At 40.0% G+C, this 19,370-nt stretch overlaps 1 protein-coding gene across 3 annotated transcripts in view; it reads left to right on the top strand.

The window, feature by feature from the left end:
• The window catches only part of LOC150086692 (ATP-dependent chromatin remodeler CHD5-like), a 683,856-nt gene that overhangs the window by 472,625 nt on the left and 191,861 nt on the right, over positions 1–19,370 (top strand). For all 3 annotated transcript variants that reach the window (XM_090372691.1, XM_090372693.1, XM_090372692.1), the window contains one exon: positions 1,092–1,233. In XM_090372691.1, coding sequence (XP_090228817.1) covers positions 1,092–1,233 — 142 coding nt within the window. The remainder of the gene's footprint in view (positions 1–1,091; positions 1,234–19,370) is intronic.

The raw sequence follows: 19,370 nt of genomic DNA, 5'->3' as shown, positions 1-19,370 counted from the left end.
GTTGAGAAAGGGAAAAGCATTGGTAGACTGTCCCTTTCCAAAGAAACAGTGGGCGCAATTCAAGATGCTTTTATGCGATCACCTAGTAAATCCGTGCGACAAGCTTCACGGCATTTACAGGTACCAAAATCTACAATGCACAAAGTGTTACAGAAACGTCTAAAGCTATATGCCTACAAAGTTCAGATACTTCAACAGTTGAACCAAATGATCATCGTAAATGTGAGGAATTTGCCAACCTCGTATTGAATAAAATTGACGAGAATAATCAGTTTTTGCAGAACGTTTGTTTTTCAGATGAGGCCTCATTTCATGTTAGTGGTGTAGTCAATAGACACAATGTGCGTATTTGAGGATCCGAAAATCCACGTGGTAAGAGAGCATATATTCGTAACAGTCACAAAATCAATGTGTGGTGCACCCTATCACATGATTACATTATTGGACCTTTCTTCTTCCACGAAAACACGATTAGTGCAAACATGTTTGTAGACATGCTCATTAATTATTCTGTACCCCAATTGGAACAGAGGCAGCCTACTGTTATCTTTCAGCTGGATGGAGCACCCACTTATTGGGCTCAAGTTGTTCTTGACACATTGGATAAGACATTTCCAAACCGTTAGATGGATAGGGTTGGGCCGATTTCATATCATCCCCCCCCCCAAAGATCACCAGACATAAACCCACTGAATTTCTTTCTTTGGGGTATGTTAAAGACTTGGTGTATGGGACAGATGTTCCAGATATTGAAACATTAAGAGAGTGGATTACACGTGCAGTCAAATGCATCACCTCACAGATGTTGGAAAATGTATGGAGAGAGATTGAATATTGTCTTGATATTCTACGTGCCACAAGAGGTGTTCATGTTGAAGTTCTCTAAAGTCCTTATGTATTGATAAAAACTTTTAATATTAGTGTACAATTTGGTTAAATTTTGTTAACTTCCCAATAGTAATAAAATTTTTGTAACAAAATGTAATCAGGGTAATCATTTGTGGACACCTTGTATTATATTTTAAAATGTCTTTTGTGTTTCATATTAGAGTCTGTGTAAGGTATGCTATTTTATTTTTGTATTTCTTTAGGTTGCCAAAAAGAAAATGATGCTTACGCATCTTGTAGTGCGACCTGGACTTGGCAGTAGAGCAAATACCATGTCAAAACAAGAACTAGATGATATTTTAAGGTTTGGAACTGAACAACTGTTTAAAGATGATGAAGGAAAAGGTAATTTTTAGGGAAAGCTTAAAGCAATAATGTACACTTGTGAAAGCGCCTTTGTTTTTGACTAGTAATAGGAAAATCTATCTGTACCACTGTTTAGAACAGGTGATAGGGATTTCTGGATAGAGGGAGACAATACTGCAAGGTATTGTCTCCCTCTATCCAGAAATTACAGTAATACAGGAAGATTTGCTATGTTATAATCTTTCTCCCTTTTTTTTTTTTTTATGTGTGGCGGCACCTACTAAATTTCGTATGGTAGTAAAATCAATTTGTCACGATTCTGCAACATGAAATGATGTCATTTGACATCATTTCCATTTCATAACAAAGAAAAACGGAATCAGGAGAGGAGATCGTGCAGAGAATCATGAGAGGTGACCTTCGATTTGCTCAGAGCTGGCATAAACCAGCTGGTTTCAGAAAAACATTTATGATTCGGGACATACCACTTAGGTGGCTAAGTGGATAGATCTACTGGATAGATCCCATCTACCCCACGTGCCTTTCCTCTGTTTAACTTCAATAATTTCTCCTCCACTTTGCTGTCAGTTATTACAAAATCATTAAGCTCCCTGTTAGAGTTAAATAAGCTTCCGTCCTTCACTTCCCTAAAGAATTCCTCGTGTGAATGTAGATGGAGAATACTCATTCAGATTATCAGCTATCTGAGTAGGATCACCAACAGTCGAACCATCAATATCAAGTGGACCAACCTGATTCAACCCTTTCCTTTTAGAGTTTGTATAACTAAAGAAGTCCTTGCTGTTTTTCTTAGCATCCTTTGCCAACGATTTCTCGTAAGCTTCATTCGCTTGCCTAATCTCCTTTGTTACTTGATTGCAGACTAGCTTATATCTGTCATAGGCTTCTTTGTCTCCTGGTAATTTGTATGCATTTTTCTTCTCTGCCACAAGTCTCATTAGTTCATCTGACATCCATTTAGGCCTAAACTTTGAACAGTATTTCTTAATTGGTATGAAAGGCCTAGTAGCTTCCATGATTACTTCCTTGAATGCTTCCCATTTAGAATTTTATGCTGGTAACATCATCAGTTGGACCCACACTACAGAATTTAAAAACTGGCTGAGACCACTGTAGTCACCTTTACAGAAGCAAAAATGGCGCCTCCGTAGCCAGGTGGGAAGGAGCAGCAGTGCGTAGCACACGCTTCTTGATTACACTGGGGTTCGAGCCCGTCACCACCAAATATGGAGGATGCAGAAAAGTCAGGGAATGACCACCGCATATCCCAGAGCAATATGGCCTTAGTTGCTAATGCTCCTAATAACAAACATAACAATAACAGAAGCAAAATTGCTTCCCTTTATCCCCGATAGTAATTATATATTTAAGTAAATCCCACATCAGTACACTGTGATCACTGCCACCTAGTGGTTTCGTTATCTGCAAATTCTTAATGCACAAATAATCACTGCTGATAACACAATCAAAAGTATCACTCTCTCTGGTTGCCTCTGTAGCGTGTTTCTGTAGAAAACAATTCTCCAATAAATTCACAAAAGTCTTGCTAGTGTCCAAGTGACCAATCCACAAGTTCCATTCAATATCTGGGAAGTTAAAAATCCCCCATTATTAGGCAATCTGATGTACTGGCCCACTCTATTTCTCTGTACAGTTGTTTGTTGTACTCATCAGAGTCATTAGGCCTATAACACACTCCTACTCCTATTTTTGATTTCCCAGTGCTTACATCACACCAAACTGACTCAACATTGCCCTGACCATCTATGTCAACTGGATTCACTTCCTAAGATTTTGTGTGTTTCTAGTTAATTCTTAAGTAACAGCATAACCCCTCCTCCCTCCCCCTTCCTATTCTGTCTATCCTTTTTTGTACATATTGTACTCACCAAATTTCAATTCTGCACTGCTTATATCTGTATGACACCATGTCTCTGATAACCCAAATTCATTAAATCTATTTACTGTACTCCTCGCATTGGTATACATGCACCTATTCTTAGTTACCCTAACACAGCTCGTGTATTTATTCGTTCCATGATGACTCCCACCATTCCCTGGAAACTCCAGTACCCCACCCTCCAATCTAATAGAAGCAGTGCAAGAATCACTTGCACCTCTGCCTGTGGCGACTATTAATTTTTTAGTCTGTGAATCTCCCCAAGCTAGCAGTTTTACCGAAATGTGTTATAAAGTCCTGGAGCATACCACTTAGGTGATTTTGGGCTAAGCATAGCCACATGTGGAAAAAGCATTTTGGTTTCTTGCTCCCATTCAGTTTGCCTTATCTGATGTAGATACAAATTGTGTGGCAATTTGTTGTTTCTCTGCCTTGATGTCATTGGCAAAGTTTGGGGTTATGCCTAATAAACCCATGGGGATTCCTTTTTTAAGTCTATAATATAGCCCCCCCCCCCTTTTTTTTTTTTTTTTTTTTGCAAAATCAAGGTGCAGTGGTAGGATACCAGCCAAAACTTGCATGGCTGGGATACTAACTGTACAGCATGCTCTAGTTATTGTTAATAAGATTGTTCTTTGAATGCTATTTAATTTTGCTGTGTTTCTAACAATGGCTGTGCAATGGAACCATATGCCAGCTCCATAGGAGAATACAGATAAAAACACTGCTCGGTAAATGAGTGCCAGAGTTCTGCTCTTGAGACCCCCAATCGGCTGGGCTGATTCTGGCAATCATTCAGGCATAGTTTTGGACTTTTTTGGTTATGTATGTCAAGTGTGGATAGAATGTTAATTTGGAGTGTGACTATGGAATATGGGGGGGGGTACAAAAAGTATAAGATCAAAAATAAAGTCACATATGAAGAAGAAGCAAGAAAGGAAATCAAGTTAATTATGCCAAAGAGTGCTTATTTTTCTATCACCTAAAACTGTTAAGCTGTTGCAACTCAAGCGTAGGCATCAATCCCACCTGATACATCCATTGCAGAATAGGCACGATCTCTTTCTTGGTACATCATCCTATTCTCAAACCTGGTTTAGTAGATTAAATGAATAACATTCCAGTTACAGTTCTACCTAAAATGACACCAAGTGATAAAATACCAAAGAGATTACAAAGGCAGCATGCCCTTGAACTGTTTGAATTTGGCACAATCAAATTAAGCAGCATGGATACTGAAGATATGACCCTGTAAGATGAAACAGTACAGTCGGTCCTCGTATAACACGTGTTTACATTACACGAATTCAATCATACACGATTTATAAATAGGGGAACATTATCTTATATAACACGAACCGAATTCGCTTATGCACGATTCGCCTTTGTGTTTACAAGAAATGGCAGTCGAACGCGGAATCACCCCCAACTGAACGCAACACGATAGGAATGAAGAAGATTCTGAAAATGTATTTATGTGTTTTATATCAGTGAAGGGGAAACACATTTCACCATAATAACGTAAAAACCAACACAATTCCAGCTATCGATATACATATGTAATCGCAAATGCAATTAGATGGAGTTTACTACCAGTTTATAACAGATTCCACTAGCAGAAATGCAACTGGAAATTGTTTTTATTGTTTTATGGTAGTAACCCCCAGAAATGTGCTTTAGTAAAATGTGGGGTGTTAATAGTGTATCTCGGCCTTTACGGTGTTGTTTATTCAGTTGCTATACGCGCGCAGCTTTGTTTATGTGTATTAAGTGTGCCTCCTCATTTTGTAATTGCGTTTTATTCCCTAAAAATTAGTAAAATACTTAAAAGGTGTGAAAAGGAAGCGTCCTGGCGAAGACACTGCAGATTTAGAGAGAGAAAAAAAAACGCAATATCGATAAACAGAGGCGGACTGAGTCAAAAATTCTTCCCTGGGAAAATTTATAGTGGCCTCATACTACGGTTTATGGCCAAAATCACACCGGCCTCCGGCCCACCGGGGTTTCCCAGTAAGGCTTATGGCCAGTCCGCCTCTGTCGATAGAGAAAAAAATATGAAATTGTGAAACGCTTTGAGCGAAATGAAAGACCATGTGATATTGCACGTGCTACAGACCTAAATGAGGCAACGCCGAGAATTACAAAGAATGCGGAGAAAATAAAAACAACTTTCATAGCAGGAACAACTGAAAGTGTAATTAAAATCCATTAGATTAAGACACAGAGAATTGGAAGAGATGCAACGGCTGTCATCTGTTTGGATAGAAAATCAAACAAAAAACAAGTTTGCTTACGATAGAAGCAAAAGCATTAGCAATATTTATTACGTAATAGTCGTAATAAAATACATAAGCATTTTATTACGACTTACCTATTATAATTTATACTTACATATTATAAAATACGTAAGTATTTTATTTAATATAATAAATTTTTTACGAATAAAATACGTATTTTATTCGTAAAAATACTTTTTTAGTATTAAAAAATACTAAAAATACTTTATTATAATATAATAAAAAATATTTATTTTTTATTATTTATTATATTATAATAAAAATATATATATTATATTTTTTATTACGTATTTTAATCGTTATAAAATACTTAGTATTTTATAATGATTAAAATTACCCGATTATTTATTGTGTTTGGTAATGTTTTGGTTCCAAATGTGTGTTGAATCTTGGGTGGTCGGCACCTAACCCCACTTTTCCCATAGGGCCTGTTGTTTATATTGCACGATTTTGCATTGCACAAGGGTTTCTAGGAACACAACTATCGTGCTATACGAGGAGAGACTGTACTTGATCTCCATGCATAAGGTGACATAGAGACTGAATGTTTGCCCATTCTAAACAATGATGTAGAAGAGAGAGAGAGAGTATGAATTCCAGATGTCCTATTTTTCTGAAAAAGATAAAACAGCATGACTGTCACAAGCAAACCACTCACAAAAAGCAGACAAACTCAACTTCACTCTTTAAAGCCAAATAATGGAACCATAGAAATTTAAATAACAATGCTGATGATACCGTAGTCATTTGCTCACATGAGACTAAACTCTTCAAATCCACCTATGGAAGCATTGTGATTTTAGTTGACTCTAAAATACCTTCTAGGCACACTCGACTGCTTCGTGTAGCAGTGAAAAAAAATTCTGATTCTGCTCTCATCACACCTTTCACCTAATAATATTCCTTTCATTTCATTAATTACTTTAGTGGGGCATCATCTGCTATGGGAGTCTGCCCATGTGAATCGCAGAGGACATTTGATAGAAAAGCTACTAGAACAGCTGAACTTCTCAATACTAAACACATGTTGTAATACTAATAGTCACTTTGCCACAGGATTTATATCAACTTGACTACTATCTCTTTCCCCATATTGTTTCCTAGTATAGAATGGACAGTTTTAAATGACCTGCACAATAGTAATCATTTCCCATTTGTATGCCGAATTCAAACACTACAAACTCCATTCTCTGATCATTGGTAATATGGAAATTCTCTAAAGAAAATTGGGCAAAGTATTCAGCCTGTATTTCTTTTGATAGCCAGTTTATCAGACTACAACCCATTAATTACTTCACAAAGCACACTACAGATCAAATTCTGGCTGCAGCTTCTGAACCAGTACCTTAGAAGCTGCAGCCAGAATTTCTTTTGTGTTTGAACACAATGAAGGTTAAACAACGGTGAAATGAAGCCTGTACCAATGAATAAAAGGGGGAGAGAGAGGGGAAAAAATAGAGCCTGGAACCTATTCTGCACCCACCAAAAACCTTATTCTATGTGAAATGGTTAAATCAAAGGCATGGCAAATTAAAAGAAAAGATAAAATGACTTGGATAAATTTTACCTTCACTGTTATGAAGGGTACCAACAGTCAACTTACCTGGAAAAAAAATTAGACAACTAAATAGTAATAAATGTGAACCAATTTCTTCTCCAATCTTCACCAAGAGTGGACAACAAATATCTTCTCCTCAAGAAATAACTAATATCCTTGCAGCAACCTTCTTTCAAATGTCTGCCATGTCAGCATATGATAATTCTTTTCTACAAATACAAAACAAATTTCAATACTACCCAATATTTTTGTCTACAACCAGCATTTTCATCTATTTGAACTCTAAGAAGCACTAAATAGATCACCCAATAGCACAGCTTGACCAGATGGAATATTTTATATACAAGGAGCAGTATGAAAGTAATGCCTCATATTTTTTTGTCAGAAAATTTAATTCCTACAACTATGCCTTTTACATCAATTAATCTTCAATCATTAATAACCACACTTATTTTTACAAAAAGTCACTATCATTTTCTATGCACTTCTGCCATCTCTGAGTCAGATGCTGTATTCTAATCCAGTAAAAGTCCTTACTCTTGCTCTGGAGGGCCTTGCGAATACTGTGCTTGAGCTAGTCGTCTGCAAAATGGGTTCCACTGAGTGCATCTTTCAGCGGGCCAAAAAGGTGATAGTCAGAAGTTGAAGATCTGGGCTATGAGAGGGGTAAAGAAGAACCTGCACCCCAGGTTTGCAGTGGCCTCCATCATGCACAGACTGGTGTGGGTTTGTGCACTGTCATGGAGAAGAAGAACCTCATTAAGATTTTTGTCCAGTCGAACTCTACAAATGCGGGCTTTCAACTTTTTCAACATTTCCACCTAGTGATCTGAGTTGATTGTCCACAAGCAAGACCCCATCTCTGTCCCAGAACACTATCACCATTATTTTACCGACAGAAGGCTATTTTTTGAACTACTTCTTGCACAGTGAATTTTGATGGTGCCACTTCATCGACTGTCTTTTTGTTTCAGGTTCATAATGGTGGACCCAGGTTTTGTCACCTGTGCCTATGAATGAAAGAAAAACCTCTCCTTCACTCTCGTAGCACTGGAGAAGTTCCGTACAGATGACTTCCCAGGCTACTTTGTGCTCTTGTGTCAGCATTTTTGGGACCCACTGGGCACAAACCTTGTCATAGCCTAGTTCCTTTATGATGACACAGCAGGTTTCCTATATATATCTGCTGCACTGCACAATTTGTGTGTTGTGATGCGCCGATCCTCTTTGATCAGCATGTTTATCCGGCTCTTGTTGTCTCTTGTCAGTGACGTTACTGGCCGACCATTTTGGGGCTTTTCAACACTGTCACTTTCCTCAATTTGGCATTCTCCGACTTTGCCCAGGAGTCCTTCACAAGGAGGAGGACACTTACTGTTGTGAAACGCCGCTGACATACCCCCATAAATGTGACAACTTCACTGGAATGGACATAAGCCATATGTATGACAATACTACCGGACTTGACATCCACCTAGACCTGACAATAATAGGTGCTCAAGATCACGAACGATTTGATATCACCACTGGAGCATGACGGACAGCAGTGGACAGCACAGTCGGTACTGACACTGATGGACTCGAACCAATGTGACATTGACCTCATCACAGACCTAGACCAGATGTTAACCAACTGACGATGACAAACTAACTGGTGGTTTGCCCCTGGCACGCCACATGGGCGATCAGTTCCACACTCCCTTGTGTGGTGCCTTTACTCCTGTTCCCTGGTGGGGAAAAGAGAAATGGTTCTCTTTCCCCCTGTCTCCACCTCTTTCCCTCCTGGTGGAGCCTCGGCCAGTCTCCTGGCTATATTGGGGTTGCCTTTCCTATCATCCCCATATTTCTACCTTATTTATTTTATTTTTATTTTTTTTTTTTATTATTTATTTTTTTATTTATTTATTATTATTTTTTAAATTTATTTATTATTATTATTATTATTTTTACATAGGTCCTAGCTACTGAAATCTCAGGAAACTAGATGGCAGGGCCTGCCAGAGTAAAATATAGGGCTACTGGATACCTGGTCTGCCTCCACGAGGCCAAGTGTGGGCAACGGTGGGTCCCAACGGCTAAATGGCTAGAAGAACAACGGTACATAACACTACACATATACATAGCACTTTTATCATTGTGGATGTCACAGTGAACTGTGACATCCACAATGAACGCTACACGGAGATAGGGGAAACCCCTGGTGCCATTAGACACGAAAACACTTTACACTGTCACTTTCCTCACTCTTAAAGTGTCTTAACCAATGTCTAACTGTACTCACATCTACAGTATTGTCACCATAAACATTTTTGAGACATGTATGGATTTCAATAGGTGTCACTTCTTCCTTGGTAAGAAATTCAATTGCCACTCTGTGCTTGATATGTATATCTATAACATCCACCATTTTGAATTATCTGTGTGCTGCACTCATGAGACCAATCACAGAGCCACTCAGTATGGTGAAACTAGAGACTTCTAATAACCACTCAGTGACACACGAAATGATCTACGGTGCCATATTTGAAAGCAAAAAATTAGGATGCATTACTTTCGTACCAGTCCTTGTAATGCTGAAACACTAAATAGTACAGCTCTGAATTTATTGTTAGCATTCAAAACCTAGATTTTCCCTGAAGGTACATCTCCCTCTTTCTGGTATCACTCTGTTATTTTAGCCTTTCTTAAAACAGGAAAGGATCATTCACTTCCACAAAATTACTGACCAGTTTCCCTCACCACTAGAAAGAATGATATGCAGGTGACTTACATGGGTTCTTGAAACTAAAACACTAATAAATGACATTCAATTTGGATCTCATGGTCAAAGCCAAGACTAACATCCACAGTGCTTATGTCAAAAATAAACAATTTGTAATGGTAATTATCAATACTGAAAAGAAGACACAACCTGGAGGTATGGAATACTACAAGAACTTTATTCCCTGGAATTGTGAGGACACTTACCGCAATTCATTCAAAATTTTCTTTAATATGAATCTTTCAAGTCTGTTATCAAACTGTACTTTCTTGATTTTATACTCAAGAAGAAGGTGTCACATAAAGATCGATACTTAGTGCTGCCCTAGTCTAAACACAATAATAATACAGAACATCCCCAATACTATAGAACTGTATGTGTATGGAGAGAGAATTTTAATATATCATGCTGTTCACAGAATATTCATACCATTTAGAAACAGCCACTACTTCTATAAATAAGTTAGAAACATGGACACTGCAGAATGTATATCGTTTATCAAAACAGAAAACTATTGCAGTTCACTTCTGCAAAAAGTACAAGCTGCATCCAGAACCTGAACTCATATTAAAGAATCACCTGCAAGCCCTGATCCCTCTTACTTGTAATATTTGTTTTCGATCCCTCTTACTAGTAGTACAGGTAATCCTCGTATAACATGGTAGACAATGGCAGTCCAAGGCTTCAAAAGATAGGGCCATGCTCTTGCTTGGGGTTAATGCAGCGGGAGATTACAGATTAAAACCACTGCTGTGTACCATTCTGGAAACCTTCATGCATTTAAGGGCATCAATAAAGCCACCCTACCTGTGCATTTCCAATCGAACCAGAGAGCATGGATAACAATATTTCTCTTTGAGGATTTGTTTAATTGCTGCTTCATTCCCGAGGTTTAAAAATATTGTAAAGACAATGACGTTCTTTTCAAGACTTTGCTTCTATTAGATAATGCTCCTGGACATCCTACGCATCTAGATGATTTCAGTTCGAACGTGAGAGTCATATTTCTACCGCTAAACATGATTTCACTCATCCAACCTATGGATCAGGGTGTTATTTCAGATTTAAAAGCATATTATTTATGCTCAACATTTGTTCAGGCATTGTCTGCAGTAGATGAGAAAAATTTTACGTTAAGAGACTTTTTGGAAATCTTACAATATTTACCATGCCATCTTAAACATTAATAAGGCCTAGGCGGAAATTACTAAAAGTTGTTTAAATGGTGCATGGAAGTAAATATGCCCACAGCACGTAAAAGGCCTCGAAGGATTTGAAAACGACGAATCATACGAAGAGGTTACAGATAAGATTATAAAGGTTGCAGAGTTACTTCAGTTGGAGGTTGATGCCAAAGACAAGGAAGAGTTAATAGAGGAAGAAGAGAAGGAATTATCCAACGAAGAACTAATTGATTTGCAGGCAGCGATAGAAGAAAATGAAGAACTGAGATGCTTCGTCACCAGAGAAATGGCATTTCGTGAAATTGCATCAACAATGGCAAGGTTTGAGAAGATGGATCCTGACAGCGAACGATTCTTAAAAGTTAACAGGGGGGTGAATGATATGCTTGCTTCCTACAAAGAAATCTATGATGAAAAGAAAAAAAGCAACCGTCCAGTCACCCATTAATATGTTCTTTCGTAAGGTTGAGTGGCCTACCACTTCTAAATCTCCACAGCCCTCAACCTCCGCAGCGGCGTACTTATCAGCTGAAGGCATCGATTCTGGCAACAATGCTTGAGAGGTAAAACTTATTGATGTTATGTCTGTCTCCTCTCTTTTTTTTTTTTAATTGCAGGCTTTTCTAATTTTTCCTGCACGAGATAAAAATTTGAATAAAAAAATAAATAATTCTATTTACATGTTCATCGAAAATTTATTTTTTGATTCAATCAATTCAGCAAGCACAGTTGCGAGTGCTGCACAAGCGTGAGGGAAATTCCCCGACTTACGCATTGTTCTGCGGAACACAACCCTTACGTAAGTCGGTCAGTTCCTGTATTACTGAATTACTACCCAAGTAATTTTGAACCAGTTCCCTGTACCTGATGTAGATATATCTGTTGAGTGATGACAATACATACAACATAGATAGAATGATGCATGATCTGACTCCACCCCTCTGCACACCATCTGTGAAGAGCACAACAAATTTAAAACAGTGATAGCTATGTCCTTATACAACGGTAGCTCGTAAGTCTGGTTCATCTGCGCAAAATATGCATGCTGAAAGTGGATATTCTGTAGGCCTACCTTTCACTAAGTATGGTTCCTGTATGCAGGCTATATCAATATTCTCCCTGCTGCACACTAGTCTGTCTTCATCAGCCACCAATCTTGATCTCTGAGCATTAATCTGTAGTATACATAGGTTACTATTCGATTTTGCATTGTACTGATTAAGAATTAAGCGATTATCAATATCTGCCATTAACGTCATCAAATTGCCATGCTCTGGAATGGACAGATAGGACAAGAGGGGAGGGGGAATAAGTTTTGCTCTTAGTGAAGAGATATATAGAATCTAAGGTAGTTTACCCAGTTTATGTGGGTAGCCAGTACAGTGTTGAGTCATTTTGGTGTTACATAGAAAACCAAAAATAAGAGTAAGACTTTATGTTATTAGCCAAATGATGATGTGTATAATGAACAACTGTATGGGCTAATGCAGTGGGTCAGTAAATCAGAATATCTTATAATGAAGGATTTTCACTTTTCAGATATTGACTGGAACTTGAGGTTGGTCACTCGTACAGTAGCAGAAATTTTTTGAGAATTTATTAGATTACTTTTTTTTCTGCAGCATCATGTGCATGTTAGAGAAGAAACAAAAGAAGGCAAAACTCTTGATCCGATTACCAGCAGCGACTCTTCATGCATTAAGAATCTTCAGGTAAAGGAACCACTAGGTGGACATAACATATTGATGTGGGATCTAAAAGATATAACTATTGTTAATGGTAAAATGAAAGGATTTTGCTTTTATAAAGGTGACTGACGATTTTAGATAATTTTTATATTCTTTTCAGTGGGACCAACCAGTGACATTAACAACTGAAATTTATAAATGGAAGCATTCAGGAAGTAATCGTGGAATCGATTAAGCTTTTCATATCAACTAAGAGATATTGTGTAAATTGGAAAGAGCCTCTATCTCTGGGATTCATTCTAAGATAAATATATTTCGGTAGTACTGGAGAGACGGATAAAAACAATAAGGTTTAAGCAAAAAATCCTTTAATACTGGTAAGTTAAGTAAAACAAAATAAATAAATCTACCAGAAGCTTTCGAACATGTAGTCGTTCATCAGTTGAGGAATGAGCGTTATTAGCATTAGCATTAGCATTAGTAGAGGCATTTGATGCAAGAAAGCAAGCTTATGCAGCATCAGCCAAAAAAAAAAAAAAAAACCCACTTCCACTTCACCCCTCTGTTCGTTCAAAATACCTGTCCAGCTGAGCCTTAAACGTATTTAGGCTATCAACCTCCACCACAAGGGATGGCAGTCTGTTCCACCAACCAACCACCCGCTGGCTAAAGGCAAATTTCCGCACGTCTATCCTACATCTGTCTTTCCTCAATTTGAATTTATGCCCTCTCAGGTGATTTTTCTGAGCTAGAGGAAGAATCCCATCAGCATTGAGCATGCTTAAACCATTCAAGGCTTTATACACCTCTATCAGATCACCTCGCTGGTGCCTAGTCTCCAGACACTGTAATTTGCAAAACTTAAGCCTTTCTTCGTAAGAGCACCCCTTTGTTCCATTCACTAATCTTGTTGCCCTTCTCTGTACTCGTTCCAGCAGCTCTACATCCTTCTTGAAATGAGGCCTCCAGACCTGTATACAGTACTCTAGGTGTGGCCTGACCATTGCCTTATACAATGGAATAATCACCTCCTTATCCCTGCTGGAAAAATTCCTGTATATCATAATACTCCATGAGCTACTCTTGCAGCCCGTCTGCACTGCTCAGAGAACTTCATATCTGCCTGCACAATCACCCCCAAGTCCCTTTCATTCTCTACCACTGTCAGTGTAGTACCACAGAGTTGATACGTTGCTCTGGGGTTGCTGTTTCCCATGTGTAGTACTTTACATTTGTCAATGTTAAACTTCATTTGCCACCTCTCAGCCCATCGGCTCAACCTTTCCAGATCCTGTTGCAGCAGCATAGTGTCAGTAGTGTCCTTGACAACCCTGCCAACCTTTGTATCATCTGCAAACTTGGACATTAAGCTTGATATACCATCATCAATATCATTTATAAATACAGAAAACAATAATGGACCCAACACTGAGCCCTGAGGGACTCCACTAATAACATTAGTCCACGATGAGCAGTGTCCATTGATTACCACTCTGTCTTCTCCCCCTCAACCACCCCTTTATCCATAGCAGCAATTTGCCTCCAATGTCACACTGCTCCAATTTGTGTAGCAGTCTTCCATGTGCAACAGTATCAAAAGCCTTTCTAAGATCCAAGTATATAATATCAAAGTTATTCCCTGCATCCAGTTCTTTTGTGACTGCATCATAGTATCCAATCAAGTTGGTCAGGCAAGACTTCCCCTTAACAAAACCATGCTGTGTCTGAGCTATAACTGAGCTATTATACAATAAAGAATACCAGGCACCTAGCCATGGTGGTCATGCGAGGTGAAATGCGTGACACTTTTACAGAAACAAGCAGTTGTTGGAAGTAGAGGCTTGTGGTTGTAACTGTAGTGTTTGAGTATGAAGCATGTGCCAACACTTATAATTCTGGAGGATAACTGATTCCATGATGGGATGGATGCCTCCTTTATTTCGGTTAAAGGCACCTTGACAACAGGAAATGTGGAGTGATTCCAACCAGATGTGGTGATGGTAGTGTCAGGATTGGTCGATAATTTCAATGTCATGGTGAGGATTGAGGTTGTGCTGGGAAGACCAGAGGTGCTCTGCAATTGCCGAGTGTTCCGAATCCACGGAACACGTTGCCCTCTCTCTCATGTTTGGAGATTCAATCTTGGAGCCTCCTACCACATTCCTTGATATAGGAATGTGGTAGGAATGTGGAACTGCTATGCGAAGGGGGGGATCGCCGTTTTTACCCTCTAGTAGAGGGACCGCAACTTTCTGTGTGGTAGCTGCAAGCACTTTATCCCATGGGCCCATAAGATTTTAGAGAACTGTTCTGACATACTCGGGTAGTAGGGGATAAAGGCGGTCGAGGTAGTGTCATCACTATGGGGGGGCCTTATGGTGTTCTGCGCTGTCACGGGCTTGCAGGTCACACTTATCTAGGGCACTTGCAGGGTAGCCGCATCTGGCTAGATCTATTTTTATTTTGATAATCTCATCGCATCTTTCATCCATTTAACTGGATTGAGTCCAGGAGTGGGTCAATAGGGCTCGTGCGGTACCAAGAAGCTGGCTACGAGCATGTGCTGACTGGTAGTTGTTGAATTGGCCAGCACACATCGGTTTGCAGTGGACAGAAGTTTTTAAGTACGTGGCCTCGCATCAAACAAGAGTATCTAAAAAGAGGAGAGTATTGTCCGACTCCACTTCAATGGTGAATTGAATAAATGCCGACAGAGAGTTGTGTCGCAAAAGTCGGTCCCCTGACCTGTGGGGGATGATGACAAACACATCGTTAACATAGCAACACCAAAAGGCTATAAGATCTAGCAAATCCACAAACACGTGACCTTCCAGCTCTTCCATAGCAGTGTTTTCTGTGACCAAGCTTGCAGGTGCATGCATAGCCGTACCATGAATGTGGTGGTAGAGGGTTTCACTGAACATGACACAACCATCAGGCACAAACTGAGGGCGGTGCAAATGTCCACAAGCCAGTCCTCCAGTCACGGAACTCACCATGTGTGTCAAGGCATCGTTGACACATTTATCCGAAGCGACTACCAATGCGATTCGCCTCAAGGCTGCAGCATGCCCATTCTGTTAAATCCAATCTTAACTGAGGCAAAATCTCTGCTCTCAACTCATTGAAAAGAGATAATTCCGTCATCGTCCCATCAGCAGATAAATGATTCTGTACCGTCTTTCTGAAACGATCAGACTACCAAATGAAAGCCCTGTCTCTTTTGCAAGACACCTCCGTTTATGAACTCGTGCATGACTCTCCCATTAAGACATTGGAGCGATGGGAGACCAGAGACAACAGCTTGGTCTACGGTTGGTTCAAGTCTGCTAAGGTTTCTGAGTCCATGCGCTGGTGTTTACATGCGTCTGGATGCCAACTTCCACAGTTCTATGGTCTGCGAAAAGTGCAGAAGCCAGGTATCCCCTTACAACCTAGTGTCTCCTGCTGTGGCTCCCTGACATTTGAGTTGCCGAAGTTTGTTGCCAATCTGTCCAATCGGTCCATGAGGTTGTCACAGACATTCTCTCAGATATGCCAGACAAGCTGTAATTGCTAGCTGGGAGTCTAAAACGCTGGTGGAACTGATATTTGGGTTACACTCAAGTCAAGTGGACCCAATTTTGGCAAAGTCCGGACGGTCTGTGATAGCCAAATCCTCTGCTTGCATCTTCACAATGGTGGAACTATTAGTAATCCTGGGTATAACCTCCATACACAAGTACATGGTGGGTGACCACCCAGGTGTGAACCAAAGTAAGCAGGGGTCGAGGTGTGGCACCCACACCACATGGAGGAATGCCGCCCCTCTATGTTACCAGGCAGTACTAGGTGGGAAATGACTCTCATCAACCAGAGCAATACCACCACTTTGCTTATTGGAGGCTTGAAGTGGTGGAACCCATGTTTAGTCTCCAGAGCTAAGTTCCGGTCAACCCTTCCCTATCTCTTCCATCATGCAGTATGATTAATGACTTTTGAGGTTATGATGAACGTCGTGGCGATATCCAATATTCCTTACATTTCGAGGGTACAGCTCTAAAACGGTTTTCGCAGGCCGGCCGCTAGTTAGTACACCGGACCGGACCTATTGGTAACTCTCTAGGAGGCTTCCAGATCAGCTAGTGTATAATCTTGCTACCTCTACTCTGCCAAATAGTGACTGGAGGGAGTCTGAGTAGTGTGTATGCGGGGAGCATTGTCGAGGCCATGTTATGTCAAGGATCTGGGTATATTCTTACAACATGTACGCCATATCCAAAAATTTCATTACTTCATACAGCATGTCCCACCCACTTTTTCTTACTATTGAATACACCAGGAATTGTCAAACTAATAGAGCAAGCTTATCTGCAAAAAGATCTAAACCTCCCAAGGACTGCCTAATTCATTTCACAAATATACGTGGTCTCAATTCTAATCTCAACGATGTCCACTTCCACTTCCAGTCTGCCAAACCCCATGTACTTTTTCTGACAGAATCTCAGTTATCGCTTGATTCAACTACTGCTCATCTCAGATGCCCAAATTATTCGCTGTATGATTCCTTTCGCCTCAAAGGTGGTACTTGTGCATATGTCCGTTCTGATATTCCCTGTCAGAGACTTGGCAATTTGGAATCTCCTCTCTTTGATCTTCTCTGGCTTAAAATCTCTCTACTTCATTGTGTCAAATTCATCTGTTGTCTCTACCGTTCTTCCAATTCCACTTGGAGCTTTTTGACTTCCTCTCTCTTTGCAACTTGACTTTCTCCAGTCCAACTTTCCTAACAGTGAGGTAATTTTCCTTGGTGATTTTAATGTTCACAACTCCAGCTGGCTTCCGTTTTCTAGTCACACCAACCCAGCAGGTCGAGATGCTGAGGCTTTTGCAATTACTAATGACCTAGCACAAATTGTTCATTTACCTACAAGAATACCGGACAATCCTAATCATACAGCCAATACGCTTGATCTTTTTCTCACAAACAACCCTTCTAAGTACACGGTTGAAGTGAGAGGTCATTTAGGCACTTCAGATCACAACTTGGTGATTGTCTCTTCTCCAATGGAACCTTTATCTCATGGCTATTCCTAATCTCGTGTGGTTTGGCATTACAAGAATGCAAAATGGGATGACCTGCGAGACTTCTTTTCTTCTTTTCCTTGTTCGGATTACTGTCTGAAAACTTCTGATGTCAACGTCTGCTCAGATCGTGTCAGTGAAATTATTCTTTCAGGAATGGAATCCTTTATCCCATACTCCACTTTAAAATCTCGTCCTTTATCTAAACCTTGGTTTTCCAATAAATGTGCTAAGGCTGTCCAAGAGAAGAATGTTACATATTAATTGGCTTGTTTCTAATTCTTCAGTTTCATTTTCTGCCTACACCAAAGCTCGCAACAATTGTAAAGCATTTATTAATCAGTCCAAACTTCAGTTTGAACAGGCTAAGAGTAGAAAACTTGCTTCTTGCCCTAATGGTAGCCGAGCATTCTGGTCTCTTGCCAAAGCTATTGGCCGCAACTTTTACCCATCTCTGCTCCCACCTCTGTCAAAGCCAGATGGTTCTGTTGTCACTTCAGCCAAGGATAAAGCTGACCTGCTAGCATCCTATTTTTCTTCCAGCTCATGTATTAATTATCTTGGTAAAATACCTCCCACCATTCCCAACACGCTCCATTCATCTTGATGCTAAGAAAGCTCCAAGTCCTGATGGTATTTCTCCACTTGTTCTCAAAACCTGTGCTCCTGAACTTACTCCTATTCTTTGCCGCCTTTTTTCACTTTCTTATTCCAAAGGTGTTTTCCTTCTGCTTGGAAATTTGCTCATATCCAGCCAGTTCCTAAAAAGGGTGACAAATCCCTCCCATCCAATTATCGTCCCATTGCAATTACTTCTACTCTTTCTAAAGTAATGGAGAAATCAATTAACCGCCAACTCTTAAACTACCTAGAAACCTTCCGTCTGATCAACGATTGCCAGTATGGATCCCGTCAGTGTCGATCCACTGGTGATATTCTGGCTTATGTTACCCATTTATGGACTAATCCAATGGAAAGGTTTAGTGAAACACAAGTAGTTGCTCTTGACATTTCAAAGGCTTTTGATCGTGTTTGGCATAAAGGTCTTCTCAGCAAGCTTCCATCTTATGGTTTGCCAACTGTTTTTAGTAATTGGTTATCCAGTTTTCTCTCTGATCGCTCACTGAGGGTGATGGTAGATGGCTCTCTGTCTTCTAACTGCTCCACTAATGCCGGTGTCCCCCAAGGTTCAGTTCTTTCCCCACTCTTTTCCTCTTGTATATCAATGACCTTCTTCCATTGACTGGAAAAGCTACCCTGAAAGTGCCCTAGGTAAGTGTGATCTGCAAATCTGTGACGGTGCAGCACACTCTAGGGCCCTCGTAGTGATGACACCACCTCAACCATCTTTATCCCCTACTACCTGAACATGTCACAACAGCTCTCGAAAATCTTACGTGCCCACGGATAAAGTGTTTGCAGCTACCAGGCAGAAAGTTGCTGTCCCTCCTCTCGTGGGCAAAAACATGAATTTCCCCCTTTTGTGTAGCAGTTCGGTGTACTGCACTGGCTGCTATGTTGGTGAATCTGGCAGGAGGCTCCAAGATTGCATCTCCGAACATGAAAGAGCAATGTATTCTTCAGATTCAGAACACTCAGCAATTGCAGAGCACTTCTGGTCTTCCCATCACAACCTCGATCTACGCTGCAACATTGAAATTATCGACCAATCCTGAAAGTTTGGTCGCAGGCTAAAGGCAAAT

This window comes from Mastigoproctus giganteus, chromosome 4, assembly GCF_048544385.1.
Source record: "Mastigoproctus giganteus isolate SK-2022 chromosome 4, ASM4854438v1, whole genome shotgun sequence".
NCBI lineage: Eukaryota > Metazoa > Arthropoda > Arachnida > Uropygi > Thelyphonidae > Mastigoproctus > Mastigoproctus giganteus.
The sequence above is the reverse complement of the archived record's forward strand: the minus strand, read 5'-3'. Positions and strand labels throughout refer to the sequence as shown.